At 36.9% G+C, this 13,852-nt stretch overlaps 1 protein-coding gene across 1 annotated transcript in view; it reads left to right on the forward strand.

Moving 5' to 3' along the window:
• The window catches only part of GAS2L2 (growth arrest specific 2 like 2), a 514,040-nt gene extending 501,808 nt beyond the window's left edge, over positions 1–12,232 (forward strand). Inside the window, exon 6 of the mRNA XM_044063624.1 lies at positions 9,113–12,232. Within this exon, the coding sequence (XP_043919559.1) occupies positions 9,113–11,192 (2,080 nt within the window). The 3' untranslated portion in view covers positions 11,193–12,232. The remainder of the gene's footprint in view (positions 1–9,112) is intronic.
• The last annotated feature ends 1,620 nt before the right edge of the window (positions 12,233–13,852 follow it).

A 13,852-nucleotide genomic window follows, 5' to 3' on the forward strand; every position in this document is an offset into this window, starting at 1 on the left:
GAATGGACTTCAGGAAGCAGGTGGAGAGTTTACTGAGCATAATGTTAAATATTACCAATCTTTTCATGTGGCCTATGCACAGTGCAGCTGGTGGAGGAGTCAGAGTTGTAGGATCAGGCTTTGTGATGAGATGTCATTGCTGGCTGTGTCTATGTGACATTCTGGACAACTTTACGACATCCATTGTAAATACTACTCTTGACAGATCATCCTTGTTTCTTCCATCCATAAAAGACAGAATGCAGAATTGTGAACAAGGTGAAAAATACTTTCTACTCTAAGGATTGAAATTTGAGATCCCAATAAAATCTTACAGCGGGAACTAAAGGGTCCCATATAACATAATGACTTAGTAAAACTAATCTACAAGTTCCATAGGCAACATCCTCAAATCCCATAATATTAGTGTACGGGAAGAGGCAATCAGTATATAAAAGAACCAAAAGTGTACTACAATGACAACTTCCCTTCAGATGCCTAATAGGTACAAAATCAGCTGTCCAGATATATAAATTATCTGTGTCTTACACTGATTATAAAAAATCTATTAGAAAAAAAACCCTTGAAAACTGAAATAAGTCATAACAATTTTATATGTGTATTGTCTAGGACATTTTCAAAATTATGAACTATGTTCTCTAATCTAACACTACAAGGTGTTCTATAAATTACACATCTCCCGTGGCACCCTATCAGAATTTTCAGACTCTATAATGCACGTCATGAAACTCTGAAAAGTTGAGTGATTCTAAAGTTCCAATACTGAAATACAAAATTCACTATTATACATTAAAAGTATTTTTAAGCAGAAGTAAGTCCCCCTGTGTCCCCCACACCCCCATAACTTATTTTCTAACTGTGAGATCACCCTACCTTGAAGAAGGGGTGATGTCAGAGATAACAGCAATTTTTGGCTTACAATTTAGTTTTCCCCAAAATGCACTTAATTTGCTGATATTTCGGGACTCTCACTTTTTATGCCTGAACATACAATGTGACCCCCCCCCCACACACACACACACACACCTATTCTATTTATTCATATTTCTGTTTTTATATTAATATAGTGTATCCCATTGACTTTAGTGGACTGCATTAATTGCTGAAGTTTCTCCTGAGCAGGGCTTTCAGAAGTTTGCATTTTTTTTTTGGTTTGTTTGTCTGTTTTTTTACAAACAGATTCTATTATGACTGGTTTTCTCCTGTTCTGTAGTAAAAGAAATTGTTTCTTTTATACTGATAATGTATTTATTGTATTTCAATAACTTAATGAGAATTATATTAGAATGTTTCCATTTTCTAATTACTGTATATCTTTAGCTATTTTGTTTTTGATTGTCTTAATCTGTATATATGCATTCATTTTTCTGGTAATGCCGTTTTCTGTTTGGATTGTTGTGGTTTGTGCTTGCCTTTTTAATTATTTTTTTATTGTAAATGTTTTAATTTGTTATAAGACTAAATTCCATTTCTGGCTGTTGATTTATGTGGCCAGTATTGTTTTGGGGGGTGATATATGTCAAGATTTTGTGTATATAGTATGTAAATATTTTTTATATCATAGTAAATACCATCCTTGTTTCAATTTTGCTTTTTTTATTTTAATTAACTTTTTTGTTAAAGTAAGTGTATATTTGAGGTTAAAATAGGATACATTAATCTGGTAGCATGTTTTTGGGAGGAGCACTGAAAACAAATTCCAGTCTGCATTATACCAACTTTCCTTCAATTCCTCTACAAACTGGCTAAAATACATGTAACTATTAATTCATTGTCATATAATGTTTATCTGTTCTTACCCAATGTTTTTATATTATGTCTAATTTGGTAAAATTATTTAAACTATATTTCATTTTTGTATTATTTTTCAAGACTATAAAATTATTGTTCTGAAAATGTTTTCTACACTTCACTTCACTTCACTTTTCTACTCAGGCCTCCACTGAAAATGTGCTCCTACCCAATTAGACTTTCTTGGTAATAAAACACCAATAAATAAATAAATATTTCACTCAAGCCCACAGCGCCTTTTTGTCTACTTCCACTTTTCACCCATGGTGCCTTATAGTGTCCAGACCTTTTCTGGATCTGCCTTCTTTAGCTAAGTGACTTACTAGCTAATAATAGGCAGCATTAGAATGGGTAGGGAATCATAAATAAGATGACATTAAGATTGTTAATCTAGGTTGTCCTGCAGTAGAGAAATTAATCACTGTTTGTCACGTATTCATATTTTCACATTTATGTCCATATTTTCATAATGGTTTAGCTCTACATGTTATTGAGAGATATGGCATAATATTTCATGGTGGGAGACAGGAAACCTCATTGTCAATCTCCATTTATGTCACACTATACTTGAGATATTGCTAATTGTTGTTAGCAATTGTAAAAATATACAATATTTCCATATGTGCACAACACTTCAAAAAATAATGGGTGACTTGCAAACTGTTGCATAACATCAGGTGAAACCTTAGATGTTGAAGAAAACTATCTTTGATATTTACACTGTAAGTTGCACATCTTGAGAGATATTCAGTGTTATTTATATTGGTAATCATAAAATTAAGCATACCTTTTCATATTTCTAAAATATCTCAAGCACACACTTATAGAGAAATGTATTGTTATCGTATAAAAGATTATGCCTGGTTAACAAAAATATTCTAACAATGTATGTCTAAGTTTCACAGTTTCCAGGCTATGACAATTTGTTTATAAAAGTGTAGCAAAAAATATATTTTTTTGTTTGCATACATTATAATATATTGTAGCATTTATGGGAAAAACTATGAATGCACTGACTGTCATCACTGTAAAGAAAATGTCTTACTGACAACATTGCTGTTTGTACTGTCTTAATATCATTTGCTGTTCATAAAATACTTCATTTGTTTATCTTATGCTTTTTAAAATTATTTTTCAGAAAATGCTGTGGAATGCAAGATGTGTTAGGCTGCTAGAGGTGTGGCATTCCACCCCACATAGGTGCTAATGAGATTTTTTTTCTGTCTGCTGCATGTAAGTTTTTACATTAGTTTTATTGTGGAGGTTTTAGTAGCGCTGATGTCACTACAAAGAATTGTAAGCAAATGATGATGCACCACAAGTGTAAAATATGTTTCCACAGAGTACACCAGACATGTTTTTATCACACCATTTAGCTGGAGTCTAGTGTTAGGATAAATATTTTTACGTGTTATCCATTTGTGCTCTCTAATGTTACTGTAAAAATGTATTGCCAATTCTTCAAAGAACAATAGAACAAGGACAGCTATTCATCAGTTGGTCATGAAAGCTGCAGCATGCTGTTACTGAGGAAGGATGTGATCTTTACTGATGCTTGCCAGGTATGCCTGGTTTGTAAACTGAATGGTCATCTGGCTGCTAGGGTCCTGACTGAGGTTCATAGCCTGGACATAGGACATCAGATGTCATGTTATATTTATATTACAGTAAACCTTTTCTTTGAATCCTGTGGCCAGTTAAAATATTGCAATTCCTCTCCAAAAAGCTATGGGAAGTGATAGCAATATGGGAAAAGCTGAGTAACATTATTGCAATACACAAATTTCCTTGTTTACTGGATGATGTGAAAGGTTAATCAATTCAGGACAGGCAAACATTTCTGAAGTGTCTGCTTATCAGTGGTACTGCAAAGGACCACATTTAAATAAAGGCAGCTGTGATGTAGGTTCACAGGTAAGTATTAAGCTAACTGTCCTTGTGGGCTATTTTAGGCCTAAACAGATTCCCTTTTTTGATCAAAATAACCTATCCCATTTGGTTATAGACTGGCTTTATCCATCCCGTGGTCGATAACTATATATTACTCTTAATGAGAATAACTGGGATCATACCATAGATAATTTGAGGGGACCCATGCATGGGATCAAGCATTTAGGAGCTGCCTCTGCCCATTTGTAGTATACAGGGCAGTTGTAGAGTAAAATTTCTGTTTTCCATCCATAGATCTAAGTTGTGCTTGAATATGCACAGGGAAGCACTTTATTTTATGTGGATGTTGAGTTTATTTCAGAGCAGTGGTATACTGTGCAAGATATATACTGGGTATAAAAAGTGTACACACCCCTGTTAAAATGCCAGGTTTTTGTGATATAAAAAAATGAGACCACAATAAAGCATTTCAAAACTTTTCCTACCTTTAATGTGACCTATAACCTGTTCAATTCAATTGAAAAACAACCAAATCTGTTAGGAGAAAAAAAAATAAAAAATGTACAATAAGCTGGTTGCATAATTGTACACACCCTTAAACTAATACTTTGTTGAAGCATCTTTTGATTTAATTACAGCATTCAATCTTCTTGGATAGGAGTCTATCGGCATGGCACATCTTGACTTGGCAATAATTGCCAACTCTTCCTTGCAAAAGTGCTCCAGTCTATCAGATTGTGAGGGCATCTTTTGTGCACAGCCCTCTTCAGGTCACCCCACATATTTTCTATTGGATTTAGGTCTGGGTTCTGGATGGGCCATTCCAAAACTTTAATTTTCTTCTGATGAAGCCATTCTTTTATTGATTTGGACATATGCTTGGGGTCATTGTCATGTTGAAAGGTGAAATTCTGCCATCTTCAGTTTTCTAGCAGACGTCTGGAGGTTTTGGGCCAAAAGCGACTGGTATTTGGAACTGTTCATAATTCCCTCCACCTTGACTAAAGCCCCAGTTCCAGTTGAAGAAAAGCAACCCCAAAAGCATGATACTGCTATCGTCATGTCTCACCATGGGGATGGTGTTCTTTTGGTGATACGAAGTGTTGTTTTTGCACCAAACATACCTTTTGGAATTGTGGCCAAAAAGTTCAGCCTTAGTCTCCGTTGACCATAACACATTTTCCCAAATGCTTTTGGGAGACTTGCTATATTGTTTTGCAAATTTTAGCTGGGCCTGGTTGGCTTTCTGTGTAAGTCTTGCAACCCTACCCCATATTCCAGACATATGGAGAATACAGGAGATTGTTGTCACATGTAGTACACAACCAGTACTTGCCAGAAATTCCTGTAACTCCATTGTTGCTGTAGATCTCTTGGCAGCCTCCATGACCAGTTTTCGTCTTGTCTTTTCATCAGTTTTGGAGGGACATCTTGATGACTGTCTTCACTGAGTTCCATTGTATATCCAGTGCTGTGGAAATTGTTTTGTACCCTTCTCCTGACTGATATCTTTCAACAATGAGATCTCTTTGATGCTTTGTAAGCTCTCTGTGAACCATGGCTTTTGCTGTAGCAAGCAACTGAGAAAATGTCAGGAAAATCCTACTAAGGCAGCTGAACTTTATTTGGGGTTAATCAGAGTCTCTTTAATTGATGGCATTAGCAGGTATGTACCCAAGAAGACAGAAGGCTGTAATTAAATCAAAAGGTGTTTCAACAAAGTATTAGTTTAAGGGTGTACACACTTATGCAACCAGCTCATTACATATTTTTTATATTTTTTCTCTTAACAGATTTATTTTTCAATTGAATTGTACACGTTATAGGTCACGTTAAAGGTGGGAAAAATTTTGAAATGATTTATTGTGGTCTCATTTTTTATATCACAAAAGCCTGGCATTTTAACAGGGGTGTGTACACTTTTTATATCCACTGTACCTGTGCCTCAAAACCATTCTGTTGATGTTGTAGAAGAGGTTTAGATCCCTTGATTGAGTATTTCTGATGCCATTTGACTTGCTGATGTACAGTAAACCCATCAGTAATGGGTCAGAGGATACCTTGTATGCTAGTCACAAGTCACATTTTAGAAGTCTGTAGGATACCGAGTGTAGGCTTTGAGCCATTTGGTGAAGGACATTATGTTTAGGCCTTGTATCATTTTAGTACAGTATCCATGTGGGCATTCCAGTTGTTGCATGTGTCTTGACAGATACATGCCAAAGGAGGCATTGTATTCAATGACTGGCCTAAGGAGAGCTGAGTAAAGTGGGGGTAATGATATCCCTAGATCTAGACACAATCCCTTTGTTTATATGTTATGCAATATAATGGACCTTCTTAGAACAATGGACACATGTTGGTCAAAAGTGGGTCTATATTAGAACACCAAACGTTCAAAATTTCGAGTGTTCTAATATCGACCCATTTTCAGCGAGCGCTGAAAATATTGAAGAAACAGAAAACTTATTTTTTTCCTAGGGAAAGAATTTGGTTGTCCGTTTCTGTTGCTTCGGTATTTTCAGCACTGTGGTGGAAAGTTAAGGGTCAGGTTCAGGTAAGTGTGCGATTGTGTGAACGTGAGGGTTAGGGTGGGGTAGGTGAGTTAGGGTTAGGGCACGGGTGAGGTGACTGTGCGATAGTGACGGACCTTAGGGTTAAGGTTTGGGTTAAGGTAAGTGGATAGTTAGTGGTGTATGTATAGTTTAGTGTAGGATTAGGTGTAAGAGTTTAGGTGTATGTGTGTGGATTGCTGTTTGTTTGGTGTGCTTGTGTTGTGTGTGTGTGTGTTTTGGAACAGCAAATTTTTTCCCTAGGAAAACATTCGCTGTTCTGAATGTTCGATGTTTTAAATTTTTGATTCATAGGGTTCGATGTTAGAACATTTGAAATTTTGAATGTTCAGTGTTCTAATATAGACCCTCAAAAGTTAGGTCACTCTCCACTTAAATTCTCATATCCCAAACAACTGGGTCAACTCTTACGGATGTACTGTCAATGTGGTAGTTACCTGGGTTAGATGACTTCACAAAGGATAATGCATTTTTTGGCAATTAGTTTTGATCTATGATTTTGACACCAGTGTTTATCTGGGGCAAACCTTCCTGCATGATGATTAAATTATTTGGGGATTCAATGACTGCTCCTATCTTGCAGTCATCTGCAAACTTAGTCAGCCAGAGCCCTTTGGTATTAGCTTTTACTTCAGAAAAGTAGATGCCACACAGGAGAGGTCCCAGCACAGAACCCTGGGGACTCCACTGGTGACTGGTCTCTTTTTGGAGATATCCCCTGTTTTGATTATCTGAGTCCTATCTGTGAGCCAGTTGGCAATCCACTGGGTGACATAGGGGGTTTATTCCCAGTTTATTTAGCTTTTCTACTATACCTAAGTGGGTAATTGTGTCCCAAAGCTTTGACTAGGTCGAGGTATGCAATGCATACCATTTTACCTTCATCCATTTCTTTGGGACCTTTTCAACAAATCTACCAGGTTGAGTAAGTTTGACCTGCCCTTGATAAATTCAGACAGAGGTAGGTCCTGAATGATTACTTCCATAAGTCCTTCCATGGCTTTACAAATGAGGCTGGTCAGACTTATGGGTCAGTAATTGCCTAGGTCTGTGGAAGGCCCACCCTTATACAGGTGGAATGACTGTAGCTGTTCTCTATTTGTTTAGTACAAAACCTGTATGGAGGCTGAGACTGAACAGTGTTATCTGTTACATAAATGTTATGTTTTTATGTGTTTACACCTGACAGTAATGAGCCTTTTAATAATGTTACGTTATTGAGGATATAGTTTGCAGTAACTGTAGGTAGCTTAAGCTGCTTAAATACTGTACATGAGAAAGGACTACCTTAATTCTGTCACAGAGCAGGTAGGATGAAGTTGAGCATGTGTTACATACATCATGGTGTAGAAGGTTATTTTAGTTGGGGCAGCAATTTACACAGCATAAGGACAGCAAATGTTCCAGCTTTAAATATATAAATGAAAAAAAAGGAAAATTAATCCAGCAAAGAAGATAACAGTGTCATGCTGATAATATTTGCCATATTTCTGGTTATCTAGTTAAGTCTTCTAGTAAACTAAAGTTTTAATAAGTGCTATATCTCTAAAAGCATATTTAAGATACATATCAAAGGAGACAAAGGAAGTATACTATACTTCCTGTGGGACAGCAGCAAACATTTTGTAGATGGCATACAATTATTAAAATCCTGGCTATGCCCCCCCTGCTACCAAGCTATGTCAAGACCTTCACTGCGTTCACCCTTAAGTTATAGTGACAATGCATGTACCCAACACCTGATAATCTGTACATTACTGCTGAGGACTCGAGGGACACCAGAAAGAATAGTCTGGCAGTATATTGAAACCTGGTGGTCTTCTACCATGGATCTCTAGGCTTGGGTTCAAAGAGTGCTTCTGAGTACAGTGAGGAGTGAGGTCATTTCAAATTTGGTACACAAGCATGGGGAACTTTGGAGCATACTTACTACAGAAAGAAACGATAGGGACATATTTTAAATATTACTCTTATAAACTTAGAAAGTGCTATACCCGCGGTGGAGGTGCTGCGCTAGTGTTGTCACCGCACAGTAAGACGCTGTCCGGTTTGATTTTCAGCTAGAGCGTCTTCTGTGTGGAGACATGCATGAATGGGCTTACCTTCATTGAAGGTTGTGCATCAGGGCTGGTAACACAGCATGTAAAAATCAACTACCAATCATTAGCGGACCAGAGTTCCGCTGTGGCGACCCCTAACCGGGAAAAGCCGAAAGACACAACAAACTTAGAAAGTGCTAACATTACACTATTTTCTATTAGCATGCATTTTCTGAAAGATATGAGTCTTAAATTCAGATGTATTCCATTATTTAGTAGCTTCAGTCATCAGTGATTTGTTAGAAAAAGCACAACATTTGTGATGAACAGACCAAAAATATGAAGCAAAAATTCAGACATTTTGCGAAAATCTTTACAGTTGAGAGGTATAAACACAGTGACCTTACAGGGAGCAGTTCCTATCTTTCAAAAAGTCAGAAATTTGTTTTAATCTACTGCTTCTTGTGGCATTTCTGGCATCAGGGAAAAATACACTATCAGCTCTGATCAAGCCAGTTGCTTGGTGGAAAAGAAATGTGTAATGTGCTATATTTAATTTCCTTCTTATTTATTTTCCTTCAATTTATATGCAAGCATAGATAGTACAAAATATTCATGCATGCTGCTGTAATAATCAGTTAAAGCAATCAATAAATAAAATAGCACTTAGAAGCACTGAATAAGATATTGCCAGTTTAATTACCATATAAACAGAGATGTATATTATGATGAACTGAAATGTATGTGTGTCCCTGAGAAGGGTGACTGAATGTTATAGATATTTCTGTTGACAACAGTTATATTTGCTCTGTTTTGCAGGCTAAGAAAAGCTGTTAGTATTCCATCGTATACACAATGCTTTTGTGAAGAAACTGTCAATTTTGAACAGAATAGCTGCATTCATGCTGAGAAAGAGAAAAGCAACAAAACCATAACTAGCCCACGCTCCACACACTCTGGAGGAAACAGTCCTAGAATTTCACATGAGGTTGCAGCGTCTCAACTGAGGAAGAATGGAGCAGCGGCTGCCATCGTCACACAGCAAGAACCCATGCAGCCATTGTCAACACAGCCAGATGTAAAGGACAGCAGATCAAGCAAGAGCTGGGCAAAAACACATTATGCAGAGCCAAATGCAAAGCGTAATACAATACATGTAGATAACATTAATTATCTCACTGGCAGAAACTCTTCAAGGACTCCGCTATCATTTGCAAATAGCTCGACTTCTACACAGTCATCAAGTGCATGCAAACAGTCATACCAGCAACAAAATCGGTGCAGACCACCTTCACCAGATGTAAAACAGCAATCTGCTGTTAATTCTCAAAGCTTGAAAGATCTTTCAACAATTCGGTGTCCCTCCCCAACAAAGCAGTGCCCCCAGTATGAGAAACAGGACAATAGCGTAAAAGTTTCTATGAGAACTAGTCTAGTCTCAAAGAGATCACCGAGCCCAACTAAAAATTACCAAGTAAATAAACAGACTACAAATAAAGTAATCAGAGAAACAGGATCTGGTTCTGTTTTTATTGCTGGTGGCATTGAAACAAATGAAAATCATGATAGTATTCAGAAAAGCAGAACCATTAACTGTCTAGCAAAACCTGGCAATACCATCCAAGTTACTCTCAGCAATAAAGTTCAACAGAAAATTATGGAAGCAAAAAATGAATACAACAGTGTAAGATATAGACAGCAATCTAAAAGGTGTCCAGAAAACCAGATCAATGATAACAGTAGTTCCTGCTGTGACAATGTACGAGAAAGTTTATTTTCACCTCCCCCTATTGATCATGAACAAGAAATGAAGATTTATCGGAGCCTAGAAGAGGAAATTATGTCTAACATAAAGGTTCTTGAGAATGATTTAGAAGAAACTCATAATGAAGACAGTGAACTCAATGAGTCCACAACTGAGTCATGCTTATCCAATTCTCTTCAGAGAAGTCTTACTTCACATGACTTCTCAGATGCTGTCAAACAGTCTTCGAATGTTTCTCCTTCCATCCCCCCTAAAAAGGTTGCCTCTCGGGCTGACACAGGTTCTTTCAGTGAATCTCTTTCACAGGAAGACTCCCCACATTTCAAGCCTAGTGGACGCTATGATGATGTCATTGCTGAATTATCTAAGGGTCCCAGAAAGCTTAATCGTGTAGATGTGGAAAACTGGATAGCTAAGAACCACCCCAAACAAACCGATAAGCTCACTGGTGCAATCAGCAGGCTTCGTGGCAATGGACTGAGGAGGTCTGATGCTATCTCAAATGGCATGAGTGCTACTCTCAGAGTGAAACAAAGCACTCATGAGACTGTAGACCCTGAACCAAGAACACAGTGTGTACACAATTCCACCAGACAATCCAAGGAAGTCCCAGTCTGGGACAAACCTGCTAATGGAAAAGATGGAGACAGTACTGATTATTCAAGTTCAGTATCTTCCATGAAACAAGTAAACCACCCTCAAGATAACAAAGCACGTGCAGAGAAGCCAAGGCGATCATTGAAAAAGCCTGAAAGAGTTCCATCAATCTACAAACTGAAGTTGCGGCCAAAAATTCGGCCACGCAGAGATCACAGGCCAGACAAAAATCCCTCTAGGATCCCTACCCCAATGCGCTACAGACAGAGGGAAAATACAAGAGGTCAAGATAAATCTGAAATGGCACAAAACAGAATCAAACGCTTTCCACGGAATCAAAAGCAGCTGAAACCTCGTGGATCCCAGAGTTCTAATACATCTCTCTGTTCTGCACAGAGCACTGAAGAGTTTGGTTCTGAAGAAGATGCCTCATTTCATGACCTTAGCAGCCTACAGGATACTATGACTTTAGGTAGGGAAACAGTTCAGCCAGGAAAAAACATGAAAGAATCCAATGAAGAAGAGTCCTGGGTGTAAAGTTATAATAAGTAGCCCTTTAGAAACATCAGTAGAGTGAAAAACGAAATTGCTGCTACATACTTTACAAGTGATGAAAGTGACAATTTTACCAGTATCAGATAAAAAAACAAAATAATGATACATAATTATTAATGCATTTTCAGTTTAATTAATGTTGCACTGAAAGAAAAAGTATCTTAGATATGCTCACTTTCTGCATATTAGCCAGGTCATTCAAATTATGAAATCTCTTTAAAATATATTTCAGGGAAGATATAAAACTTCACATTGGCAAGTGGTTTACTTGGTCCTGATCTATGAGTAACTAAGTTAAATGCTGCAGTCATTTAGAGGAATACTTAAAAAGAAGGTGTTGTTATAACAGCATAGACACTAATTAATAACATGGTCTGTGCGTCTCAATAGTATGCAATGCTAGCCACATATTCCATGCTGTGTTGAAATATTGACTGACCACAGTATCGAACAGCACTATACTGAAGCTCACATCATCAAACTGGCTTTAGACCTCAGTGACTGTATTTCTTGAGAATGGGTGTTTGCTTTCCCCCAATGTGGAGTGATGTCAGACTTAGTATATATAATGTGCTAGTGGAGTTGCCCACTACTGAAAAACTGTTTTTTTTTTTTGCCTTACCTGCATGTAGTTGAAAAGCTGGTTCAAAGATGTGAGCACTGATCTAGTGCCGTTCGATATTGTGGTTAGCCAGTATTTCAAAATAGACCCCAGTGTTAGCACTATCCCCTCAGTTGCACAGAACTAAGATGTTCACAGATAAGGATGATGCCACATTCAAGACAGAAGAAAAGAACACTTGAAAAGACACCTTTATGACCTTAAGAAACTGAACATCCTTTGCAGGGTTGTCTTTCCTTAATAGCCGCTGGTTGCTAAATGTTTATAGAATAGAATGTTTAAACCCATGAACCCTTATTTTTATGGTCTAGTTCAAGATAATTAGAAAAATGCCTTTGTGCTTATACATATGTGAAATTAGTCAAATATACGTTTGTACTTTCCTCTTAATAAACCTACTGAATGTTTACATACAAGCTTGAAATTATAACTTTTGCTGAATAGCAATTTTTTTCTTTTCTAAAACAACTTCAACACAAAATCAGTTCTTATATTTTTTTGTGGAAAGCTGGGTACTTCAGTACTTAATTGTGTCATTCTTGTTCTTTTAGTCAAATCAGAGCAGACAAGACTGAACCAAATAAAGTATGAATATAATTTATCAATAATATGTCTGAAAGTGGGAGAATATTTTAGGCATTTCACTTTGCAGGCATTACATTGCTAAGCTGTAGGAATTAAAGTGTCACTGTTGACTTCCTGTTATATGTTAACCATAATGTGACATTAGGGAAAAAACTCCTCTCATGGAAACCATACTTCATTTTTGGTGGCAGGATATATTGATTCAAGGTATTCATAATATTGTTGCAATATCTTGTTATATATCAGCCCTTCCAGCTTAAAGCTGTTGCTCATAATATGTTACATTAGATTCTGATTCTGGCATTATTCACTTGCAGTGTTGTCTATATGAAAATAAGTACATCATTTAGGGCAAGAACATTTTGTGTTAATTCCCAAGACATGTATTGATTATCTGCACAGTTAATGTGAAAATCTTTATTGTTTGTCCTTTATATGCTGCTGCAGTGTTTCTGTTCATACTAGCATCTCTAGTTTATGTTCATCATTTCCACTGCCTCAGTGGAATTTTGGGTTATCTGCCGAGGTAACCCAGTACTGGCCAGTGTTCAAAGGGTCAGACTTCTGTCTCTCTCTCTCTCTCTCTCTCTCTCTGTTCCAAGAGTAGAGTAGCTGTCTGGCTAAGCATATCCTCAGAGGGAAGCCTTCAGCTGTCACAGGAAGTGACTGTTCAGTCTTTTTCTGTTAGCCAAAGAAGAAAGTCCTCTGACTCTTCCCACAGGATCCAGTGCTGATTTTTCTGACTTACTGCTCGGATAAACCCCTTTTGGGGACTCTACCTCTCATTTTATTATATTTATTATTCTTTTTCTGTTTTTCTGTTCATCTAAAAATAATATTTGTTTTAATATTTTATTTTTGTTAGTGTTTACAGTAATTCTTGTGGGAATTGTTGTTTAGAGCAGTGCTTATTTGGTTTCTCTCTTTGACAAATGATAGTTTTTACTGTTTCTGTGGAAGCTTTCAGTATTTCTGTCAAAACTGCAGTCTATATGTTTGCTGTTAGACACTAGGGGTTGTCTCATGCAGTCGTAGCTGTGAATTAATTGCACCTGTCTTTACTGCTGTTATTCTGCTTTATTTTCTTCTTTTGACAGGAAAATATTGCAGAATTTGGATTTTTTTCAGCATTTGTACATTATTTACTATATGCATGGTGCTGCTCTGTGTGTTTTTAACATTGGGTCATGATTTTATCATGAGTGAAATTAATTGAATGTCCTTTGGAGATTTTATTCTCTCTTACAAGAAAATATAGTTTAAACTGCTATTAAACTTTATTTTATGGCAGTTTTACATGGGTGAAATGTGTGGAGCTAATTTTTTAACATGGCCTGTCACACTGGTTATTTTGGTGTTTGTACTTTGTGTACTGCAAATCCTTTAACTTCTGTCAATTGTAAAATAATTCTGAACACACTTCAAAGTGTTTTTG

Source organism: Protopterus annectens, chromosome 2.part1, assembly GCF_019279795.1.
Source record: "Protopterus annectens isolate FY-2018-M chromosome 2.part1, PAN1.0, whole genome shotgun sequence".
NCBI classification, from domain to species: domain Eukaryota; kingdom Metazoa; phylum Chordata; order Ceratodontiformes; family Protopteridae; genus Protopterus; species Protopterus annectens.